Source organism: Martes martes (assembly GCF_963455335.1).
Source record: "Martes martes genome assembly, chromosome: 13".
Lineage (NCBI taxonomy): Eukaryota > Metazoa > Chordata > Mammalia > Carnivora > Mustelidae > Martes > Martes martes.
The window spans coordinates 38,872,835-38,899,338 of NC_137901.1; the positions used below are offsets into that span (position 1 = coordinate 38,872,835).

At 33.7% G+C, this 26,504-nt stretch overlaps 1 protein-coding gene across 1 annotated transcript in view; it reads left to right on the forward strand.

Annotated features, from left to right (window-relative positions):
* The window catches only part of CCDC178 (coiled-coil domain containing 178), a gene marked incomplete at both ends in the record, with an annotated part of 413,121 nt that overhangs the window by 75,956 nt on the left and 310,661 nt on the right, over positions 1–26,504 (forward strand). The window contains 3 exon segments of the mRNA XM_080821927.1: positions 18,450–18,545; positions 18,697–18,833; positions 21,210–21,275. Coding sequence (XP_080678053.1) covers positions 18,450–18,545; positions 18,697–18,833; positions 21,210–21,275 — 299 coding nt within the window.

The following is a 26,504-nucleotide window of genomic DNA, read 5'->3' on the forward strand; positions in this document are numbered from 1 at the left end:
CTGATTATAAATCATAATCAATATCTTTAACTTCTTCTTGAAGTTTGAGGATCTTATGATTTTTTCTTGATAGGTAGTTTACTTTCCATCATGTTATGCCTATATTATTTAATAATCCCTGTATTAAGATAAGTTTTATTAGTTTACATAATAAATGTTTGATTATATTTTTCCCATTGTAATCTTTTTGCACAGTTCTTTTTGTTTATTGGACATTCCTAATTACATTATTTTTTCTTGTTACTAAAGTATATCCTTTATAAACATTTTTAGTGAGCTAGATTTGATATTTTCAGAATTTTGTTTCCCTGAAAATGTTTTTATTTTGTTCTCTTTCATGCACTATATGGAATATGCCCCTAACTTAATATGGGCATGACTTACATTGCTGCATAGGCAATGTAAAGGAATCCAGAAAAAGGCAAGGCTTAAAACACTAAACTAAAACACAGTGGGCCTAAGTACTAGGGGGGGATGACATAGGAAAAATGAATTGGAAGAAACTGATCTTAAATAGATAGTAATATAAGTATCTCTTCAATTTGCCCTTGTTTCTTTGACCAGGTTCTCTGTAGTTACCCTTTACCCTCTAACTCTGTTCTCTAGCTACCTGGAAAAACTGCAAGAGGCCAGAAATGTGCCAAGAGCTTTCTTTATTTTGTTTTGATTTTTTTTTTCATAAATACAGTTCTCTCTGACTGAAAGTTGGTATTCAACTCACTCATCCTTCCAGTCCTACCATGGTCTGACTGAATCCTCTCATTTTTATTTATTTATTTATTTGTTTGTTTGTTTGTTTATTCATTTAATTTTTTTAAGAGAGAGAGAGCACATGCACGTGCATGTGAGCAGTGAGGGGAGGGGCAGAGGAAGAGGGAGAGAGGGAATCTTAAACAGGCTCCACACCTTTCTGGAGCCCAGCAGGGGGTCGTCTCAGGACCTTGAGATCATTAACTGGGCCAAAATCAAGAATCAGATGCTTAACCAGCTGAGCCACCTAGGCACCCCATGAATCCTCTTCATTTTAAACTTCAGCTTGGAAGGAGTAAAATCCTTGGTAAAACAGTCTCCTCACTTTATTCTGTCTGCTTTGGCCTCTACTTGCACTCTCTGTTTACATTCATACCAGTACTTACAACACTGTTGAAGTGAGTGATTGCTTGTCTACTTTTTTTTTTAAGACTATAATGTTTTTAAGGGTAGGAGATGCGTTGTGATTTTTATTTCCTCTGTGTAACATGCACAGTTTCTGTCCTATATTAGGTACTCAATGAAATGCCATATTAGGCACTCAAGGAAAGGCATTTCAGTCTTTTTGAATGGGTGAGTTAACCAGTGAATAAATGAAACCAAAGGAGGAAGGGAGCAAAAGGGAGGGGAAGAGAGGGAAGGGAAGAAGGAGGGAAGAAAGGGAAGGAAAGAAGGAAGGAGAAGAAAGATAGGAGGAAGGAAGAAGGAAAGGAAGGAAAAAAGAAGGAATAAATGGAAAAAAGAAACACATCACTGTGAGCTTGGAAAGAATTTTGTGAGGTATGGAGTGTATAGTGCACATATTCAGAATATCTGTGAAGATTTAAAATGATGCATGTAGCTTTCTTACATTTTCTTTCTTTCCAGGGACTACTATAAGCATCAGAGAAATATAGGACAACCAATAAAAATTTCAAAATATTATATAGTGTTGTAAAATAATTATGTTCTCAATTTCCTAATCATGCTGAAATTTGTCATCTTAAAGAATATCTTTTTTTTTAAGATTTTATTTATTTGACAGAGAGAGACACAGTGAGAGGGGGAACACAAGTAGGGGGAATGGGAGAAGGAGAGGCAGGCTGCCTGCTGAGCAGGGAGCCCGATTAGGGCCTGAATCCCAGCATGCTGGGATCATGACCTGAGCTGAAGACAGATGCTTAAACGACTGAGCCACCCAGTTGCCCCAAGAATATCATTGTTGATAAAATATCTTCGAAAATGGAAAATTTGGGGCGCCTGGTGGCTCAACCTTCGGCTGAGGTCACGATCTCAGGGTCCTGGGATCGAGCCCCACACTGGACTCTCTGCTCAGCAGGGAGCCTGCTTCCCCCTGTCTCTCTGCCTGCCTCTCTGCCTACTTGTGATCTCTCTCTCTGTCAAATAAATAAATAAAAAATCTTTTTTAAAAAATGGAAAATTTATTTATTAATCTTACAAACAATCAGTTTTTTATTTCTTTGATCATCTCTAAAATGGCAAGTATGGTCTTTCCTAACAAAAATGTTATTTTTAATGAGATATTATGAATATATTTTATAATGTTAGTAATATTTTTCAATTATAGTAATCATTTGGGGACTATCATATTTTCTGGGGAAGATCAGAACATGATGAAGTTTAGATATATTTTTTTTCCTGCATTTTGCTCATCATAAAAACCTTTAAGCTAGGTTTTTAAGGAGTGTATGTTAAGCACTCAATTAAAAGCAATGATGTGCATCACTTCCACGCATTATTTTTTGGTATGCAGTTGAAACTTCTAGCTCAAGAGAAAAGTAAAAGATTTGTGCTGCCTAATTGCACATACAACCTAACTGATTTTTTAAAATTTCAAGGCATATCATGCTTTCAATTTAGTCTTTGCTTCATTAACATACACTCTTTTCTAATTTGTGTTGGAATTAAATCTATGAAAACACATTTTCCCTTCTCATGTCTACAAACAGTAGCTTTTGTAGGCCAAAAAACATCTTGGAATTGGTTAAGTACCTTAAAAATATTGTCAAAATAAAATTATTTTTAAATGTTGAATTACAGATTTTCTATAAATTCTTATCTCATGTTTTCTTTGAAGTCTACTGCTACTATAGCTCAGCATTTTTTTTAGAACATAATTTCATCTTCTGCAACTCTTAGCTCCTTGTGATATTAAAACAAAAGCCATCTGTATTTCATTTTATCCAGTTATTTCATTAGATAATAAAAAATGGTTTTTAAACATTTATAAATCCTTTGTGATTTTCGTATTTTACTGACCAGTGGGAGGTACACAGAACTTTTTAAAAAAATCAGATTGTAGATAAGGATTGTAAATTAATGAATAGCTTTTGTATATATACCTATGCTTTCATTTTTGGATATTGATTTTGTTAGTAGAAATTTATTAGTACCTTATTGGTCTCTGTACTATATAGTATAAATTCTGATACCACAAAACATCCCACAAATTCTTTTTGACTCATTGTTTACCTTAAAATCTTCTTAATTAAGAAATTTATTTCTTAAAAAAACGTAGGCCAATGATTATTACTAATCATATGCATAATTATTACTATCACCAACTAAAAAACTAGAGAGGCAGAGTAAATTCTTCATGGACTCAAAGCTGTTAAGTGGTAGAGCCAAACTACAAACTACAATGCAATTCTTTCATTATAATATATTCAATATAATAGTATGGATAAAATGTGATAATGTATATAAAAGTACATATTGCTAATTTTTTCATCATAAGATTTCAATTTCAGTGTAGCATATTTCTAAAATATTTTAAAATTCTTTGAAATTGACTTTATTTCATTTCTTATTTTATTTTTTTAAAGATTTTATTTATTTATTTGACAGACAGAGATCACAAGTAGGCAGAGAGGCAGGCAGAGAGAGGAGGAAGCAGGCTCTCTGCTGAGCAGAGAGCCCGATGCGGGGCGGAGAGCCGGATGCGGGGCGGAGAGCCGGATGCGGGGCTCGATGCCAGGACCCCGGGATCATGACCCGAGCCGAAGGCAGAGGCTTTAACCCACTGAGCCACCCGGGCGCCCCCTCATTTCTTATTTTAAAGAAGTGTTTAATGTTATCTAAATATTGATTTCAAATATATGCTCACTGTCATGTTAAAGGCTTAAAAAATATATGCAGGTTATAAAAATTGTTTACCAGGAATAGATGTTGCTTTATGAGTATCTGTGAAGATTCTAAAGAGTTTCTCATCTGACCTATTGAAGTGATGTATTATATTAATATTAAATCTCTTTTAAATTCTTGAGATGACTCTGCTTGGTTATGGTTTATTGTTCCTTTAATTTACTGCTGGAGTTTGATTTGCAAGTATTTTATTTAAGATTTTGCATCCATATTCATAAGTTAGTCTGTATTCCAGTGTTCTTAATTTGTGCTATATTTGATAGATTTTCTTATCAGGATTATACTAGCTTTAAAAAATGAATTGTGAAGCTTTTCTTCCTTTCTTATTACCTGAGGAATTAATATGGATTTAAATAACTTTTTCTTGAAAGTTTGATAAAAGCCTTTAGTTGAAAATATAACTCTGGTGTTTTTATATTTTTAATTGTTTGAATTATTATTTTATTTGTCATGGATGGTTGTTTTATTTCATCACATGATTGGTCGTACCAGGTTATATAGGTTTCTTCTTAAGGTTAATTTACAAGTTTTAATGGCCCTAGAAATAATCCAAGTGGATTAATATTTTGAAATTATTATGATATGATATAGAATGCTCTCTTATAGTTCTGTATATCTCTTATTTCTAACTAATTTCTAATTTCACTTTTTAAGTTAGATTTTCAAATTTTTATAAATGGAATAGAGAAAAAGAGGTGGTCCTTAGATTTCATACTTCCACAGTTTCCAACTTCTAAAATAGTAATGTATGCTCTTACAGTTACAGTTTATTTTCTTATTCCTTTAGGCTTATTCTATTCCTTTTTACCTTTCACTTCTGTTTCCAATGCTTAATGTTTTTGTTTTTGTTTTTGTTTTTAAATCTTTCCCGAAGATCTACAGTTGCATTTCTTGTTACATTTTGAAGCAAAATTTCTTAAAAGGATTTTCTGTTTTCACTCAGATTTCTCAACTGCATTCCCCCTTCAAATGATTTCCAGTCAGTTTTAACTACCACACTACACTGAAATTACTAATAAGGGACCCTATTTTCTTTCTTACAACCCTTCGAAAATCTGGTAGGATTCATTACACATAACTATTAGCTAACATTTCTTTAAGGCACTTTTTGAATAGCACAAATATTTAATTGGCATGCCTCAGAGTTTAGAATATACTCATATGAGTAGAAGAAAATATTGATCTATGACTTCACTATCCAGATGTGGTCACTGCTAATATTTTGTTGTGCATAAACGGGCATTGTGCTATAATTAAAAACTGTATTTTCATATGCATACAGTAATTGATGACATGTTTCTCCTTAGATAAAAACTTCTTCAAAATTATATTTTACAGTGTAATTTTAATAACAGAAATTTTAGACCTTTATTATCAAATGTTTAGGATGTTTTCAGTTTTTAAGCATTATAATCAAAACTATGGTATTTCTAAAACTTAAATATTACATAACTACTCATTTTAACAAAATAGTACTGTGATGGAAAAATAATGAAAGTTGCACTATGGTGTAGTATTAGAGGTTCAAGCCAGAATCCTATGCCATGTATTTCTGGTAGGGCTTGAATGATTGCCTGCATTTTTACATTTTCCAAAATTAATTTTTAACAATAATATTTCCATTAATTCAATTTCTTGGCTTTCATATCATTAATCTTATAGCGCTGTTGTCCACGGGAACTTGAATGGCAACTGCTCACAATTTAAGATCTGGGTTTATACTATTTTTACATTTTACCTAATGTTATACCTTTAAATGTTGTTGATGTTACACATTGTTTCTTTAAATCTAAAAGAATTTTAGCCATCAGTTTAAACAATCATACCACCTCTCAGAGCAGTACATATTGTATTATATTTGTGCTTGTTCAGGGAGGATGGAGAAGAAAGCACAAAGGGCTTACTACCAGTACGTTTATAGTTAGGCGGGATTAACCATTGTCCTGTATGTCTGCATTTTGTTTTACTTAGCGGTTTATATGTCATTTAAAGGATAAATGAGTCCTATTTACAACATCTCATCCTTCTAGATGTTAAAAAAGGTTTCCAGTTTATGAGAAAGTAGTTAGTAAACATTGTGTACACAGTGTTTAAATTTACAGAAAAGATTGGTCTGCGAACAGCTGGAAGAAGTGATATTGTTAAAATCCCTTCTAAGCATTACAGATACTTATGCTTTCTCCTGGGTTGATAGAGATGGGAAGACGGAAGGTTCTAGGTCAGAATGTTCCCTCAGTGCTGCTGTGTGTAAAGTGGGCAAACTTCAAATAAATCCTTACTTGAAACATCTAGTCTTCTAGATGTTTAAAAGTGCACATATGTTAAAGGTAGAGAGTTAAAGTAACACCCTTTAAGTATTCTGTTAATTCATAAGAATGGTTGTAATTTGGGAATGGAGTTGTTAAACTTGATGTCTTGGAGAGTATGCTGACCGTTCACTGGATGACAGGGCATGGGGTGGGCAGGAAAGGGAGTGAAGAGAGGAGCGTTGTGTGCCCATGAGTCCTTAGCCAAGTTCAGATGGTCTAATAACCATTCTTCTGTAAGAACACTGTAGTTAACACTGCTGTGTATTAAAGAATAAATTAACCAATTTATGAGTTTCTTTTTGTTATAATTGATAGGAAAGAAGCATCTTGAACATGGAAGTGTTAAACTGTCTCTGAGAAATGTGTGTTAGGACTTACTGGGTTGGCAGCCCATGGCAGAAGGAAGTATAGAGGGAGAGATGTATGTGCATGTGTTCATATTCACATTTAAATGATAACTGTTAATATGTGTACATCACTTTTGGCTGCACTATAGGAAGGTACTAAGTGATTCAATGGCAACATACCTGCTTGCTAATAGTATAGATTGGATAATGAATTTGCTCAGAAGCATTATACTTTGTGTACTCTGTTACTCTGTCTCACTTTTAATTGAACATGAAGAAAATGCATTATTTTAATTGTAATTTTGCCAATATCTTCATCTAGAGGTCTGTTGCCATTTTTGTCTTTTATGACATTTTTGTCACCAAGTAAGGCAGGCTTACATTTTTTTTCTTTCAGATTGAGTTGGTGTAGTGTATTTTAGGTTATGAAAATACTCGTAGTTTTGGAACTTTGAAATGGTAAATATTCATTTTATGTAAAATGTACAATACATAACTTTATGATCTTAATTACATTAAAATGCTTTGTTATATAGATACACACATGGGACCTGGAAGTCACACTGTAAACTGCATGTGATTACAGATTTGTTCTTTGCTTCTTGTGTTTTGCAGTTTCATGTACCTGTTAACTTTTAAAAAATACATTTTTTAAAAACTTAAAAAAAGCTACATACCAATTCTTCATGTTTTCTTTTCTTTTTTTTTTTTTTTGAGTTATTTATTTATTTGACAGACAGAAATCACAAGTAGGCAGAGAGAGAGGAGGAAGCAGGCTCCCTGCTGAGCAGAGAGCCCGATGCGAGGCTCGATCCCAGGGCCCTGGGATCATGACCTGAGCCAAAGGCGGAGGCTTTAACCCACTGAGCCACCCAGGCGCCCCTTCTTCATGTTTTCTTATAAGTACAGAGGGTTTTTCCCTCCTCAATATCATTTGTCACTTAATTTACTAATTCTTTAAAATAAAAATTCCTAGACTTTGTCCTAAGCAAACATTATTTATGTTGTAAAAGAGAGAGATTCTGGAATTTTTACAATTGATTTGAGTGAAATGGAGAGCTAAGAAAAGTTATTCCCATAATAATTTAATATGCATTTGGTGCCTTCTGATTAACTTTTAGATGGGATTACCCACTGGATTTCTTGTACTTCACAGTTCTCTTAGAGTAACTCTGTATTAAGTACTGTAAATATTGGTTACTTTCATTAGTATTCTTTATAATTTTTTAAAAGATTTTATTTATTTATTTGACAGAGGGAGGTCACAAGTAGGCAGAGAGGCAGGCAGAGAGAGAGGGAGAAGCAGGCTCCCTGCTGAGCCAGAGAGCCCAACGCGGGGCTCAATCCCAGGACCCTGAGATTATGACCTGAGCTGAAGGCAGAGGCTTAACCCACTGAGCCACCCAGGCACCCCCTCATTAGTATTCTTTAGATGATAAAAATGCTCTAAGGTTGTAAATTCAATCATTTTCTAGTTATAGAGGTGGTTTTATACATGTTTGGGGAAAATTATATTCTATGTAACTGCTAAAATTTAAGTTAATATATTTGGGTATAATTTATAAATATTAATCAATTTTAATTGAAATTCTTTTTAAATTGAAGTGATTCACATATACCTTAATCTAGAAGGACACATTAGGCTATTGACTCTTGACTATTTAAGTGTAACCAAAAATAGAGAAGTGATTATCTAAAAAATATTTTGGACATGTCCCCACTATCTAATGGAATGCAAACACAAACACAGATACATGCATACATACATGCATATGTATACATAAACATATATATGCACACATATGAATTATATGCATATATAGATATGCATACATACATATGTACATATATATATACATATGTATGAATGAATGAATGCATGCATCCCTGGTCTACATGGGAGGCCCACATGTTGTGAATTTTATATCAGCAAAATACTAAAAGAGACTGACAGTGTATAAAATAAAAGAAAGCCATTGGATCTCATGATTCTTTTGGAAAGAAGCAGGTTGTTAAAATTGTCCACCTGCAAACTTGTGCTATTTTTCATGAAAAAGGAAGGATGATCCAAATGGTGAAACTGAGAGTCCTGAAGGTGGAACCAAGAATTGAGAGGGTGGATAAAATTCCAGAGGGTGCAGTTGAGAACTACAGAAGGTTATTCTTCCTCTTGGCTGAGGATAGAAAAATTCAGGGAAATGTAGCAGAAAGTGGAGTCAGAAACAGAGCATGAGAAGCACTCAACCAGCCATTGCTGACTTTAAAATGGAGTGGGCCATATAAAAAGTGAAAGGAAAATGAATTCTGCCCACAGTCTTAATGAGATTAGCAGTGGCTCATTCCATGGAGTCTCTGCAGAAGAGCCCAGGCCAGCTGAAACCATCATTTCAGCTTGTGAGACCTTAAACAGGGTGTTTACTTAACCCACTAGCATTCTGTTCTACAGAATCATGAGATAACAAATATGTATTATTTTAAGCCAATAAGATTATACCATTCTATTTGTTCAGTTCTTCTTTTGTGTCTTTTAGAGGATTTTTCAAAAGTTTTCCTCATAGAGGGTTTTCATATTTTTGATAAGTTTATCCCTAATTAGTTATTTTTTTGCATGTTAATTGGGGATTAATTCTTATTCCTGGTTATATTTAGGTATATAAAATCAATAACGCTAATTCATATTTTACTAATTTACTGATTTTAAAATTATTTATGGCAGTTTAATCATTGTTTATCTTGGATTTTCCAAGGGTGCTATTATTTCAACTGTAAATACAAATATTATTATCCCTTTATTATTTTTATGTCTTTTAAAAGTTATCTCTTATCTGATTACATTGGTTAATGTATCCAGTACCGTGTTAAATGGTAGTAGAGATCATTGGCATCCTTGCTATGTTCTTCTCTTGATGGGATTGATGCTAGTTTTTTCCCTTAAGTAAGAGTCTGACTTTAGGAGTCAATATATATTTTATCATGTTAAGAAAATATCGGTTTCAATTCACTGAGTATTTTTTAAATTGGGGACAGGTGTCAGATTTTGTCAAGATTCTCTTTTGCTCCTAGGGAAATACTTACATATTTTCTCTTATCTGTGTAATATCCATATAAAGTTAGTGAATTGTATTGATGGGTTTCCTAATGTTGAGCCTTGCATTATTGTAATAAATCTTATTTGGTTATAATATCTCTCACCCTTATCTTAGACACATTTTAATTTTCTTTTTTGTCTTCACCATTCAACCATTGCATTGCTGATGTAGGTCAATAGTGATTTCCATATTGCCAACTCTAAACATTGTTTCTTTGTCCTTATTTTAATTAACTTATATGTAGCACTTAACCAAACTGATTATTATACCTATCTCTGGAAACTTTCTCTTGGTTTCTAACATGCACTATTCTTATTTCTCTTTACTCTTCTGGAAAGTTGCTCTCAGTTTCCTTCGCTGGTTTCTCTATATTTCCCCAACTGCACAAACATTTGAGACTCTCAGGGCTTTGTCTTTTAGAATAATCTTTATGTATATGTAATTAACAACTCAAATCCACTTAGTTGTCTAGTTGGTATCTCAAGCTTACCTTTTCCAAAATTGAACTTTAGATATCCAACCTGCAGTTTTTCCTGTTCCAGTTTATGACATTCAGTCCTTCTAGTTTTTCAGACCAAGGTAGTTGAACTACACATTGGAACTCTGTATTAATTTATGTTGGGAATTGCTAGGCAAAAAAAAAAAAAAAAAAAAAAAAAAACCTTCTGTTCAGTCTTAGTAGCTAATGGCAATTTTTCCAAGATAGTTACACATTTCTTCTACTCAGAGCATTATGTATGAGAGTTCCAGCCTCAGATTAACACGATCCTCTAATATTGTCTTTTATTTATTTTTAATTATGTTATTTTGTAGGATTTATCCCACTGTGGTTTTAAATTTTCATTTCTCTGATTAGTAAGGCTGAGAATTTTTAAAACACTTTATTTAGAATGTTATTTTAGAGGCTGTCACAGAGACTCAGACTCACATTTTGCCTCCACTTTCCAGATGTGACCTGTAAATTATACCCTTCTGAGATTGAGTTTTCTCATTTGAACAACTAGTTATATGTTAATTTTGTATGTTAAAAATCTGCAAGAGAGGGGCGCCTGGGTGGCTCAGTGGGTTAAAGCCACTGCCTTTGGCTTGGGTCATGATCCCGGTGTCCTGGGATCCAGCCCGCTCAGCAGGAAGCCTGCTTCCTCCCTTCTCTCTCCGCCTGCCTCTCTGCCTACTTGTGATCTGTCTGTCAAATATATAAATAAAATCTTTAAAAAAAAATCTGCAAGAGAGGGATTTAGAGGTTAACATGTTGATTAAAGTAGAATATATATAAAGGGTACATTCATTTAGAAAAACATTTTATTCTTTACATGATTTTAATAATTTTAAATATTGGTATTTTCTGTTCAAACTTAATCTTTCATTCAATACGCATGTCTAAAACATTGCCAATTATGAATCCCTTATATTACTAATTATTCAAAATATATATGTTCCCTTTTCAGTAGTGTAGTATGAAGAATGTCTTCCCACCTTGTTGTTTTCATTATTTTTATTTTCAACTGTCCTCAGTAATTTCCACTCTATTAATGACTCACTCAATTTATAAAACAGTGAGATTGTGTAGACTAGGTGCTGCATTTCTTTATTTAATTTTCTTGTAAATGTTATTAAGTAACATGTTCACCTAGGCAAATGGTATAAATAAAAAGATACAAAGGTTTAGCTATCAATTTTAATACCTATTTTCTTCCCATTTCTGATCTTGCATGAAGTAGCCTGTGTTACCAACACGGTATGTCATCTTGCACATATTTTTTCTATCTTCCTATAAATATATAATTGTATCTGTTTGTACAATTTACTATTTGATTTTTTAATTTAAAAAGGGTTTTTCCCTATATACACATTTAGTAAACTTGCTCTTTTACTTAAAAATACATTGTGATATTCCTCATGATAATTAGATAAAAGTCTAATATACTTTTTAAAAAAATATTTTGTTTATTTATTTATTAGAGGGGAAGGAGAGGAAGAGAGAGAGAGTCTCAGGCAGACTTCACACTGAGCACCGACGCTGAGGCAGGGTTTCATCTCACCACTCTGAGATCATGACCTGAGCCAAAACCAGAGTCAGGCATTTAACAGACGGAGCCATTCCGGCTCTCTTAATGTACTTTTTAAATGGTACAAATAGTATGTTTTATTAATTGCCATCATATCAGTCAGAGTACAGTGCAGAAAACAGAAATCACTCTGTTTTAGGCAGGAAGGGATTTAGAGATTTCAACTAGTTTACAAAGCTGGCCGAGAGAGCTATAGGCTGGACTTCAGGAGATTTTCCAAATTGACCAGTAGAGGAACTATGACATCTGGGGCTGCTTCTGAACCTGTATTGAGTGTATGCCTGTTCCTTGGATTAGAAAGCTGGGATCGGGAAGCTGTAGCCACTGCTGCTTGATGCCACAGTGCTGCAACACCCACAGCTAGCGGATAGACACTAAAACACAACTATACAATATTCACACCTCACCACTTTACTTGCCAACAGAAAACAAACAAAACTAAACTTAAAGAAAGGAACCAAGAATCAGGAAGATGCCTTTTACCTCAATGTTACGATCCATAATATGTGTGACTGTATCTCCTATTGGTTGAAACTAATTTATATCTTGAACGCTTTCACAAATAAGAGTAGAAACTGCCTCCTGGACTTCCTGCCTTCTTTTCTGTTCTTTTTCTGTCCTGGGCTCTGATACACAAGAAAGCACATTAGTAGGAAGTTGCAAAGGAGGTTCATTGAGCCATTAATTACCCTTTATTCAGCTCAACCAAAAACCATAAGATACCTTGGAATAAACCTAACCAAAGGTAAAGAATCTATACTCTAGGAACTACAGAACACTCATGAAAGAAATCGAAGAAGGCAAAAAAAGATGGAAAAACATTCCATGCTCATGGATTGGAAGAATAAACATTGTTAAATTGTCTATGCTGCCCAGAGCAATCTATACTTTCAATGTCATCCCAATCAAAATATCATCGGCATTTTTCAAAGTGCTGGAACATAAATCCTAAAATTTGTATGGAACCAGAAAAGACCCCGAGTCACCAAGGAAATGTTGAAAAAGAAAAACAAAGCTGGGGACATCATGTTGCCTAATTTCAAGCCATATTACAAAGCTGTCATCACCAAGACAGCATGGTACTGGCACAGGAACAGACACACAGACCAATGGCATAGAATAGAGAGTCCAGATATGGACCCTCAACTCTATGGTGGAGTAATCTTCAACAAAGCAGGAAAAAATATCCAATGGAAAAAAGACAGTCTCTTTAATAAATGGTGCTGGAAAAACTGATATCAATATACAGAAGAATGAAACTCGACCATTCTCTTACACTATACATAAAGACAAACTCAAAATGGATGAAAGAACTCAGTGTGAGACAGGAATCCATCAAAATCCTAAAGGAGAATCTAGGAAGTAACCTGTTTGACATCGGCCACAGGCACTTCTTTCAAGACATGATTCCAAAAGCAAGGAAAGCAAAAGCAAAAGTGAACTTTTGGGACTTTGTCAAGATAAAAAGCTTCTACACACCAAAGGAAACAGTCAACAAAACAAAGAGGCAACCCACAGAATGGGAGAAGATATTTGCAAATGACAGTACAGACAAAGGGCTTTTATCTAAGATATATAAAGAACTTCTCAAACCCAACACCCAAAAAGCCAATAATCCAAAAAATGGGCATCAGCCATGAACAGACACTTCTCCAATGAAGACATACAAGTGGCGAACAGATACATGAAATCGTGTTCATCATCATTAAACATCAGGGAAATTCAAATCAAAACCACATTGATTACACCAGTTAGAATGACATAAATTGACAAGGCAAGAAACAACAAATGTTGGAGAGGCTGTGGAGAAAGGGGAACCCTCTACGCTGCTGGTGGGAATGCAAGTTGGTACAGCCACTTTGGAAAACAGTGTAGAAGTTCCTCAAAAAATTAAAAAAGAGAGTTATCCTATGATCCAGCAGTTTCACTACCAGGTATTTACCCCAAAGATACAGATGTAGTGAAAAGAAGGGTCATCTGTACCCCAATGTTCATAGCAGCAATATCTGCAATAGCCAAACTGTGGAAAGAGCCAAGATGCCCTTCAACAGATGAATGGGTAAAGGAGATGTGGTCCACATATACAATGGAATATTACTCAACCATCAGAAAGGATGAATCCCCAACTTTTGCATCAACATGGATGGGACTGGAGGAGATAACGCTAAGTAAAATAAGTCAAGCAAAGAAGTCACTTATCATATGGTTTCACTTATTAGGGGAACATAAGGAATAGCATAGAGGACATTAGGAGAAGGAAGGGAAAAATGAAGGGGGGGAAATCGGAGGGGGAGAAGAACCAGGAGATGCTATGGACTCCAGGAAACAAACTAAGGGCTTTAGAGGATATTGGTGGGGAGATGGGTTAGCCCAGTGATGGGTATTAAGGAGGGCATGGATTGCATGGAGCATTGGGTGTTACACAAACAATGAATCATGGAACACTGTATCAAAAACCAATGATAGATGTACAGTATGGTGACTTAACATAATAAAAAATAACACTACACCTTACTCAATTATTTACCTTTCAAATAAATTCAGAATGAAACAGTTATTAGCCACTACTAACAATATTAAATATTAATAACTTTATATATGCTGTTTTTGTGTGCTGGTTCCTTGTATGTGCCAAATTCTCAAAATTTGGATTGTTGTGTCAGACAAAACTAGTGTATTTTTCAAGATAGATATTATTGAAATACGTTCTAAAAATTTGGTATGTATATTGTGCATATGTATGTGTATGTGAGCAATATAAATGTCTGATTTCTCACTTTTCCCAACACTGTAGGTGTTTTAAAATCAAAGCAAATTAATTGTTGGGTAAAGCAGTATTGGATTAATTTTCATTTCCTGCCTGGGAGTGAAGTAAATTCATTTTCATTTTCTTTTAATTAGCCATTCAAATTTCCTTTTCTTTTACTTGCAAAGATTACTATTCATGACATACTATATAATTTTAGATATTTCAGTGATGAGCATTTTCAAAGTTATGTGTTTATTATAATTTATATTAAGAAAGCAATTAGCACACAATGATTCCATGTGTGATTCCAGGGACTTTATTGCTTAGGGCAGGGCTAAAATAATAGTACTTATTCAAAAATTGCAGGATGTAAGAATTATACTGTAGTAGTTAAGGTGTGCTCATAAGCATTTCATAATTTCACTTCCCGAGCCTGCCAACAAACACCTATCAGTGGCATGGTAATACAGATCATTAATTTTGACGTTAAGGCACTGAATTTTCACTTTAATGCCCTGGAAAATCTACTTCTAAAAGATTTATGATTGTTTAGCATATGAAATATGTATAATTTTAGGCATCAGAGCTACCACATCTGATCTAGAAAGCACATTAGAAACTGGTTTGGGATATATTTATGATTTTTGTACTTCTGTAGATTTAGTCCTAGATAAGTGGTTGAAAACACAGATGTTTGGGACACCTGAGTGGCTCATTCGGTCAAGGCTCCACAACTTGATTTTGGCTCAAGTCCTGATCTCAGGGTCCTGAGATCACTCTGAGATCTACTCTGTGCATGGAGCCTTCTTAAGATTCTCTCTCTTTCCCTCTCCCTTTGCCCGTCTCTCCCTGCTCAGGGATGCATGTTCTCTCTCTTGCTTTTTCTCTGGGAAAAAAAAAAAAAATTATGGATGTTTAAGTGTAGAAATAAAGATGCTAGTGAAGAATGTAATAGAATCAGTTACATGTCTTTAGATAGGTATGAAAACCAAATTAAAACATTTCCTAAAAGTCCTTTACTAATGTTTACAAGCAGCAAAGAAAAATTAGTGTGGAAAGAATTTGATTTTTATTAGATTTTTGGATTTTATGAACTGGTGAAGAAAAATCTACTTTATTATGTATTCCCAATGGTCATAATTATTAAATAATCCACGATTGTCATGTTGAAGCACAAAAAATAGGGAGCCTATCAAAATGTTAGAATAGACGGATGCTCAAGTGTATGTACAGAGTGACACAGAATGAAAATGCTGAGACTTTAGAATTATGTTTTTAGCATTACAATTAACTTCAGAGTCCAGATCTGCTGAAGGAGTTAGTAAGACATTTATCAAGCCTGCTACCAGGTGACTGGGAGTTTCAAGGATATAACAAAATGATTCATTTATGCTTATGTCAAATAACAATTCGTCTTTTACTTATAGAGATAACCAAATATGTAAAGAAGTAATTATTTCTAGTATAAAAGTTGTTATCATTCACTGCAAAATGATGAATTTATGCATAGTGAATTCTTTGCTACTGTGTACAGATAAAGAAAATACAAATGTATTGATGACTTCTTGACTTCTTGAGAAACAGCAGTAAGTCCTGAAATCCATGTTTTTGATTAAGCACATATGATGCTAATGCCATAGGCAGATGAAAGAAAATAACTAGTTACATATATTCAAAAAATTGTCAAGAAAGGCAAATCCACCCACTATTATACTTTTGAATAGTCATATTCAAGTCATTGCAAAATGAAATTGAACTTTTAAAATTATTAATCAAATTAGTTAAAGCCACCAAATACTCATATGTGCTCTCAGATTTGTAAATGAATGTTCAACCCTTATTCTTTAATATGTGCTTTTTAAGAAACTCACTTCCTATTAATTTATAAAAAGAGCTTCAAGTATTCCTTGGTGAAAAATTCAGGCTTCTGGATTACTTTATGGCTGAGAACTACATTAAAAATTAGAACATTTATAAAGGTGTTTTCTCATTCAAAACTTAAAATGTCCTAATAGAATTCTAATAGGTGAAACACATTAAAGAAAAAAATCCAGCAAACTTGAAGCCATCGAATAAACCTTTTAATTATGGCAAGGAGGAAATGTCTCATTGTCTGAGTAATTTGGTTACAACTTAAGGAATACGCTCAAAATATGTTGCACTATCTAAAAATGCTTGACTGATAGTTTTATCTTGATTATTTCCCAACAATGGTATTAATGAGTGGGTAAGAAAGCTTGTACATCACTTAGTAATTGGACAGTTTCCAAAGAACAATTCTGGAAGATATTTCAAAGGCTTCTTGAAACTAAAAATTATAAAATACTTATTTTTATTTGGGTTAGAAATATAATGGTCAGGGGCGCCTGGGTGGCTCAGTGGGTTAAGCCTTCTGCCTTCGGCTCAGGTCATGATCTCGGGGTCCTGGGATTGAGCCCCGCGTTGGGCTCTCTGCTCGGCGGGGAGCCTGCTTCCCCCTCTCTCTCTGCCTGCCTCTCTGCCTACTTGTGACCTCTCCCTGCCAAATAAATAAAATCCTTAAAAAAAAAAAAAGAAATATAATGTTCAGTTAGATGGAAAACTTATTAAATATACAGGTAAATTTGTAATTCATTGAAATGCCCATCTTCAAAATACAACACCAATCCAAATATTTCTTTAATTACTGATCATAATTCTAAGAAAAATATATTTAGTATTTTCTTAGTAAGTTGAAGAATTTAATACTAGTATTTTACTTTTAGATTAATAAATTATTTTTATTTTTAAAGTCGTTTCCGTTTATGGCATATGATATTGGATTTTTAACTTCCAATAACAGTAGTTTCCTTTTTTAAATGATTGTTTAAATAGACATGTGACTTGCCTTAAGAAAATTATTAAATGAATAGTAATACAGATGGTATGATATGTAATATGAGTAAAATAATAAAGAGGGTTCTGAAATGGTTTGAGAAACTATGTCTTCTTATTTCCTTTGTCATTAATTTTTGGATCTGTTGCCTCTTAACTATGTTGTTTCTTCCTAAAATCATACAATTCAGTGGTTTTTAGTATATTGTCAAGTTAAGCAACCATAATTTTAGGATAACTGACAGTGTATTCTATTAAACCTTTGCATGGCTTATCACTCTTTTCATGTGGGTCTTGATTTAAGCTTTTAAAACAGAATTTGTGTTTGCTTTATATAGGTATTCCCTTTTATGTTTAATTATTCCCAGATATTTTATATTTTTTGGCCAAAGTTTTTAAGTATTGTCACTATGTTTTTAAACAGATTATTACTGTTATGGTTAAAAGCTGTTAATTTCCTTATGCTCATTTTACCAAAGTCATACATTGTAGTTTAAAATAAAATCTTCTGGTTTTTCAAAGTGTTCAACTGTATCATCTAAAGTTGAGGGTGTATTGTCTATTCATATTCAACATTATAATAACTTTTGGTTTTATTATCCAATTGCATTTAGTTAAATTTTCCAAAACATGATTAATAATGGTGATAAGAGATAATCTAGTCTCATTATTGAGTTCAGTGGGCATGCATTTAGCATTATATAGTTTGATATTTTTTCTTCTCTGTATTGTATTTGCATAGTTTTTCCTTGTACTAGCTTAAAAATTATTGAAACTAGATAGTGAATTTATCACATAGTTGTTCTCTAGAGTGTTGACCATATTCTTGTTATTTTTTCTTTTAATTTTTTAATGTGATGAACTATGATTTAAATTTTCTAATTTTTATAAATTCTTACAATATAACTAAAATACATTCTGTTTTATTCTGTTTAACTGAGCACTGTTAGACTTGATTTGCTATATTCTATTCAGAATCTTGCATCAATTTTTATAAATGGCAACAACCTATGGTGTTACACTATTTTAATCAACATTTATTAAGTTATGATAAATAGATAATTTGAAATATTTCTTACTTTAAAAAAGAATGGGAAGGTTCATAATTCATTTATTTTTCCCTCTATATTTTTTCTTAGGTTGATGATTTAAAAAAAAATTATGATCAACTATCCTGGAAGAGAAAAAGTTTTGAAAAGGAGTATCTGGGTGTACTTAATGATTATTATGCCGCAGTAAGTTGACTTTTCCCTCCTTCTCCCTAGAGTTCTATTCTCTATTCCTAAATACTAACTCATGCAAGTAAAAGTAATTTCATCATTACACATGTTTTTCTTTCTGAGATACAAGACATGTATAAATGATTCTTTTATTCTTTTCTTCAAGAAAAAATCATGGGATATTGAGCTTTCTAATATTGCAAGAGACTTTTCAGATATTTCAATTGCAAATGCTCAATTGACAGAAGAAAACAAAAAACTTGAAATTGATATTGAAACAGTGGCAGGTGTAATCAATGAAAGGTAATTATGCAAATATAATTTTCATTTTGATATAACATATCCAATATGTTAAGTATAATACATCTCTTCATTTTTGTTCCCTGGGGTGGTATGGTAGTTTTTGTGATTATCATTAGCTTAAATTTTGTTTACTTCTATTAGCTTTTTTTTTTTTTTTGAGTTGGAGTGGGGAAGCAGAGTGAGAGGGAGAGAGGGAATCTTAAGTAGGCTCCACTCCCAGGGCAGAGCCTGACGCGGGGTTTAACCTCACAACCCTGAGATCATGACCTGAGCTGAAATCAAGAGGCAGAGGCTTAACCAACTGAACTACCCAGATGCCCCTAGATGTTGCTTGGTGTTGCTCTTTAAATCACTCTGAATCCCTTTAGAGGTATCAAAATGGTGAAAAAATGATCTAATAAGGAGTTTTATGCTCGCTCCTATCACCTCCTTTTGACATATCCTCTTATACTCAAAGACTCTTTAAAATTAAAATGTTTAACTAAGCTTCTGCTGTCCTTGTCAACCCTCAATTCTTTCTAGCCACTACTAGTTTTCTTAGCTCAGAAACCTACGGTTTTCTTGCTTCCTTTTTCTATTTCAGTCCTCTTATTCAACATGATAAGAACGAATGTTCCACATACTAAATACATTTTTATCTGTCTCACTACTCCACCAGCCCTCTGGTACAAGCTATCATCATGTCTTGTGTGAATTTACAGTGACTTCCAAAGCTAGTTTACTGCAGTCATTCTGCTCTCTTTCTAGCCCATTATCTACACTGTGGTAGGTACATTCTTTTTTCTCCTTTCCTCCCTCCTTCCCTCCCTCTCTTTTCCTTTCTTCCTCCCTCCCTTCCTCTCTCCCCTTTCTTCCTTCTCCCCTCCCTCCCCCCGCTTTGCTTTGCTTTGCTTTTCCTTCCCTCCCTCCTTCCCTTCCTTCCCGTAAGTGTGATCCATTTCTCTTCATACCTGCATTAATGTTAACAGGAATGAAGGGGCAAAATGCCTCCTTAACCTCCCCTACTATGTCCCTGAATAGGTGGACATATCTGCCTGTGCAGTCTCATATCACACATGTTTTACCCTTATTATGTAGTTCAAATAAAATGGCCCTACTTGATCTTCTCTTATTTGCCATATTTTCCCCAGCCTATATGGCATTTTTAAAAAGATTTTAATTATTTATTTGACAGAGAGAGACAGCAAGAGAGGGAGCACAAGCAGGGGGAGTGTGACAGGGAGAAGCAGGCTTCCCACTGAGAGGGAGCCCAAGGTGGGTCTCCATCCCAGGACTCTGGGATCATGACCTGAACTGAAAGTAGAGGCTTAACGTCTGAGCCACCCAGGCACACCCCCCCATGTGGCATTTTTATGCTATTTCCTTTTCCTATGGTATTTTTCCTATTCCTTCTACCCAACATTTATCCTTAAGACAGTTTAAGAGTCAGTTCTGAGAAGCTTTTCATTGACTGTTCAGTTAAATCCAATTTGTCTATTATGTGTGTGTCTGGCACACCTACTTTTCTCCATGTCTCTTGCCATATTTGGAATTTTGTTTGTGTGAATATTTGACTCTTGTTCATTCCCTCAAAAAATGAGATCTCTGAGGGCAGGCATAGGCTATGGCCATATTTTCTTCACCAGTGAATCCACATCTTCAAGCATAGTACCTGATACATACTATGTTATTCAGGTAAGTACTGAAGGGAGGGAAGGAGGAAAGACAGGAGAAGAGTAATGATGATATTTGATGACTATATAGGAAGATTGTTAAAATTTCTTATTGATCATTTTATCTTTGGAAATGGTAGAATGAAACATTTGTAAGATTTATCTGTATGTTAAAATACTTTTATGTTTAATTAGCCAACAACCAGTATATCATTAGTTTTTGATGTAATGTTCAGTGATTCATTATTTTGTTTAACACCCAGTGCTTATCACAACATGTGCCCTCCTTAATACCCATCAACTGTTACCCCATCTCCCTACCCCCCTCCCTTTTGTAGCCCTCAGTTTGTTTCTCAGTCCAGAGTCTCTCATTCATTGTCTCCCTTTCTGATTTCTTCCCATCCAGTTTTCCCTCCCTTACCCTAATGTCCTCTGCCTTTTTAAAAGAGAGCAAAAGGGGGCGCCTGGGTGACTTCAGTGGGTTAAGCCTCTGCCTTAGGCTCAGGTCATGATCTCAGGGGTCTTGGGATTGAGTCCTGCATCGGGGGCTCTCTACTCAGCAGGGAGCCTGCTTCCCCCTCTCTCTCTGCCTGCCTCTTTGCCTACTTGTGATCTCTATCTGTCAAATACATAAATAAAATATTTAAAAAAAAAGAACAAAAGGAACTATTTTCTAAAAGATAATTTAAAACTGTACTTTTTAATATTACTACACTTTATTAAGAGAACCAGAGGAGAGAGAAGAATTTGAAGTTAATGAGAAGACTCCTCTGGAAGAAAAAAAGAGAGTGTGAGGTTAGCATTTATTAGATTATTCCACAGTAACACACAACCACCCCATCTTAGTGGTATGCAAGTATAAAAGTTCATTTCTCACTAGCATTGCAACTTAGCCCTGTCTATGCTTCATGTTATTTCTACTTCTTAGATTCAGGGTGAAGGATCAGATCCTTCTAGGACATGTTGCTCTGGTAAGCACAAGTTCATTAGTGGGATCACTTGATAGCTCTTACAGTTTCTATCAGGAGATGATAAGTGTTTCTTCTGCTCACACTCCATTGAACAAAGCAAGTCATATCGCCAAGCCCATGTCAACAGGGTGGTAATCTAATCCTTTTAAAAAGAGAGTGCATAATTGAGAGCACTGATACAATCTATCACATGTAAGGGGAATGTAACCCTGGTTAGAGGAAAAGATTTCCATCATATGCATCGTGCTTGTCCAGTTAATACCTTAGATATCATTTAATTACTTAACTTTTCCTTCAAAATTTTACTTGAAATTTAAAAAATAAGTGGGTGCTTTTAATAGCAGATTATGTAGTGCTCAACAGAGAATAAATGAAAGATTAGTGAAATGAAAGAGAGATAAAGGGATATGCAGGCAAGAAGAAGTCAGGTCTACCACATTTTTAAGAGATGTTCCAAAGGAAGAGAAGATAAAAAAAAAATACAAAGGTAATATTTGAGGAGATAATCATCAGTCATACCTGGCAAATACTTCTTACATTATTGCCTTTAACTGGTCTCTTACTCTCAGTAGATGATAGGTAGGTAGGTGGGTAAGTAGGTAGATAAAAGATAGATAGATAGATAGATAGATAGATGCAAATGTAATTATTCATTTCCAAACTTTATTTGCTTTTCTTCCATATCTTCTAAGTCATTTTATGATTCTCTTTGATGTATTTACAGCTTATCTTTTGCTTCTTCAACATAGTGAAAATAGTTATTTTATTTTAGTTTTATTTTATCTACATGTAATAATTTAAATATGTGTAGTCTTTCTAATTACTTTTGCATCTTATTCTCCTAGCTAATGCTTTTTTTGTCTCTTTTCCTTGTGCTCTTGGCTATTTTAATTGTGCATTGTCCATTTTCTTCTGGAAACTATTTGTGGAAAATCTTTGAGTCCTAATATAAAATTGAGTTAATCATTTGCAACCTTATATTTATGAAAGGGGTTCTCTTTTTCATTTTGTCCTTGGATATGCCCAGACTTTTTTCCATTTTCCAAGCCATGATATTCAAAGCTCTATTTTATCAACATTTCTACATCTGTATGATCATATTGGACTCTGGTTATAGGGTATATTTGTTGTAAAAGAAAAGAAAATACAAAAAAGTGCAGAAGTGCAAAAAATCTAAAATCATTTCAGTAAATAGTGGTAATCATATTAGTGTATTATTGATTTTTTTCATTCATGATGAAACTAATTGTATGTCCTGCTTTTATTCCCAACATGATATAATAGAATTTTTTGTTGCATTGTTATACAAATTTTTATTATTTAAATATCGGTACAAAAGTCTATTATATGGATTTTTTCATAATTACTCTAAAATTTATGTTTATGTTGTTTTTATTTTTATGACATAAATATTGTGGTGATTTTTTTCAGAAATCTTTCTTGGCATCATTACTTTTTAGAATTTAAAGTAGATTTATAAAAATAGATTGGCTATAATACTTTTAAATTTCTATTATCTTTAAAAAATAAAATACCTAATTTTTTTTTTGTAATAACTTTCTAAACTTACTTTCCAGAAAGACTATCATTTATTGAAGCTGAGCAATACATAATCTCGTTCTGTGATATACCTGTGCTAACATTGAGTGCTATAGTTTTTTTAAAAATCTGTTCCAATTTGATAAGTGAAAATCTATGTTCTCAATATTGTTTCAAACTCCATTTCTTTGATCACTAATGAGGTGGAATATTCATACATCTTCTCTCGAATTCTGCTTTTTCTATAGAATTCTTGTGGGGGCTTTCAAGGAAGAAATAAGGAATTTAGGATCCAGAGAGGCAAAGCACCTTTTCTAAATTACTACAGTTTTAACATCATTGGCATTTGAAACCTGATTTTCTATATTCAGATTCAGGATTTTTTTTTTAACGTTACCTCATTTTTTAAAAAATTTAATCTGGCTTCAGTTTAACTGATGTTTAGTGGATGTTCAAATATGCTTGACATATTAGTCCAATAACAGCAATCCCAAATAGTAGTCTTAATGTTAAAATGGCAATTCTCTTAGGGTACAGATAAGATTGCTGTGAGTTCGCACTTTGACTTTGTGTCTAGAGCTTAGAGCAGGTGCTTGATCTGAGTTGTATGTCTGTCTCTGTGTGTGTGTTTTTATGTGGCAGGCAGATAGGAACAAACATTGAGGGTAGGGAACTAAGTGTTAGATAATGAATCATTCCAAAGGATTTGGACTCCGATGAAGACTACGGAAATCTACTAAAGAAGCTGTATGGTCGCATTTGTCTTTTAAAGATATAACCTTGGTGGTAATTGGATGAGTTAAGATTTAATTAATGAGAAATGTATGGAGGAAAAAAAGAAAGTTTGGAGGGAAGATGTTCATATGTTTGGTTTGGAATTGTGTATGGCATGATTCAAATGTAAGTGTGTAGATATCACTTTGATGCACAGGTCTGAAACTGAGGGAAGATGTTTTTGGAGACGGAAGCTAGATGTTAAATGCAGAAGTGCTTTAAATTGGCAAGTGAACATTTTTATGTTCGCCACTTCATTTACATCTTAGAAATTAGAATTTTCATGAGGTAGAAATTTTGCGGGATAAATTATAACACCAAACCATATGTCACTATAAGGTAAGGTTTCCTCAATATCTGATAGGTCAGAATCAAGAAATATTAATGGCCTCTGGAGACTCTATCCACTAACAAAAACTGCTTTCTCATTCATTAGAAAATGAAACCTAAACCTAAAACCTAACCTAAACCTAAACCTAAAAAGACAAATATAAAATAGGAAACTTCTATGGAGAAAACACCAAATATGATTAACATTTATTAAAATGTATTTTATTATTTATTTTTAAAAATCTATTTCCAGATTTAATGAAGTATAATTCAGAAATAAAAATTGTATATATTTAAGGTATACAAGTGTTGGAGTTTTAATTAAGACTATTTTTTAAAAGCCAGTATGTCACAGCAAAATCGAGGAGAAGATATAGAGACTTCCCACATACCCCCTGCTCCCACACATGCATGGACTCTCACATTATCAACATCCTTCACCACAGTGGTACAGTTGGTACAACTGATGAATTCACACTGACAGAACATATTCACCCAAAGTCCATAGTTTACATCATGGTTAACTGCTGGTGTTTTACATTCAGTAGGCTTGGACAAATGTATAATGACATGTATCTACAATAATGGAATTATGCAGAGTATTTTCATTGCCCTAGTTCTCTATATCCTGTCTACTCATTCCCCAACCCTCCCATCGAAACTCTGACAACCACTGATCTTTTTATTGTCTTCATAGTTTTGCATTTTCCAGAATGACATATAGTTGGAATCGTACAGTATGTAGTCTTTTCAATTGGATTTTTTCACTTACTAATATGCATTTAAAGTTCCTTCATGTCATTCATGGCTTAATAGCTTATTTCTTTCTAGTATTGAGTACTATCCATATCTGGATGTACCACAGCTTATCCATTTACCTACTGATGATCATCTTGATTGCTTCCAAGTTTTGGCAATTATAGATAAAGTTTCTATAAATATTGATGTGCAGATTTTTGTGTGGACAAAGGTTTCAGCTCCCTTGGATAAATACCAATAAACAAGATTGCCAGACCGTATGATAAGAATATATTTAGTTTTATAGGAAACTGCCAAACTGTCCTCCAAAGGGGCTGTATTATTTTGCATCCCCAATATCAATGAATGAACGTTCATGTTGATCTACATCCTCACCAGCGTTTGGTATTGTCACTGTACTGGATTCTGGCCATTCCAACAAGTGTGTAGTGATACCTTATTGTTTTGATTTGCATTTTCCTAATGGCATATGATGTGAAGCATATTTTCATATACTTATTTGATATTATTCATATACTTCTCTTCTTTGATGAGATGTCCATTAAGGTCTTTGACCTATTTTTAAATTTTTTTCCTTCTTGTTGACTTTTCAGAGTATTTTTTATATTTTGGATAACAAGTCTTTCCCAGCTGTGTCCCTTACAAATATTTTCTCTGTTTGTGGGTTGTCATCTCAGTTTTTTGACCTTGGGTTTCACAAGAGTGAAAGATTTTAATTTTAATGAAGTCTAGCTTATCAATTACTTCTTTCATGGATTGTGCCTTGGTATTATATCTAAAAGATAATTGCCATGTCCAAGCTCATCTAGTTTTTCTCTTATGTTATCTTCAGAAATTTTATAGTTTGCATTTTATATTTAGGTCTCTGATGCATTTTGAGTTAATTTTTATGAAAGGTGTAAGTTCTGTGTCTAGCTTCATATTTTCGTACATGGTTGTCCAGTTGTTCCAATACCATTTGTTGAAAGGTGATCTTTGCTCCACAGTACTGCCTTTGCTTCTTTGTCAAAGATCATTTGACTGTATTTCTGTGGGTCTATTTTTGGCTCTCTCTTCTGTTGCATTGGTATATTTGTCTGTTCCTTCACTAATAAACCCTACTGTCTTGATTACTATAGCTTTATAGTAAGTCTTAGAAAAATATTTTTTTAAATTAGTAAATGTAGGAGTATATAAAATTTTGGAATATGGTTCAATAATGAGAAAAATCAAGTTCTAATCAAATAAATCAAAATTTCTATTGTGATTATAACTAAATTCCTCATGTAATATTGTTTTATAATTTAATAAAATAATTATCCAGTGAAGGTAATCATAATTTTTAAGTGATTTGTGATCATAAACAGCTCTATGATATAGTTAAACAAGAAAAAGTTTAAATAATCATTAAACTGTGTAGTGCTGGCCAAAATATAGATAGCTGGATAGTTGAAACACTACTAGATATTAACAGTAGTTAATAAGAAGTAAGATTTTAGATTTTTCTTTTGATAGAGGGAGCAAGTGGTAGGGAGCAGAGCGAGAGGGTGAGAGAGAATGTCAAGTAGGATCCATGTGCAGTATAGAGTCCAACATGGGGCTTGATCTCACGAACCTGAGATCATGACCTGAGCCAAAATCAAGAGCCGGATGAATAGAATTCAACT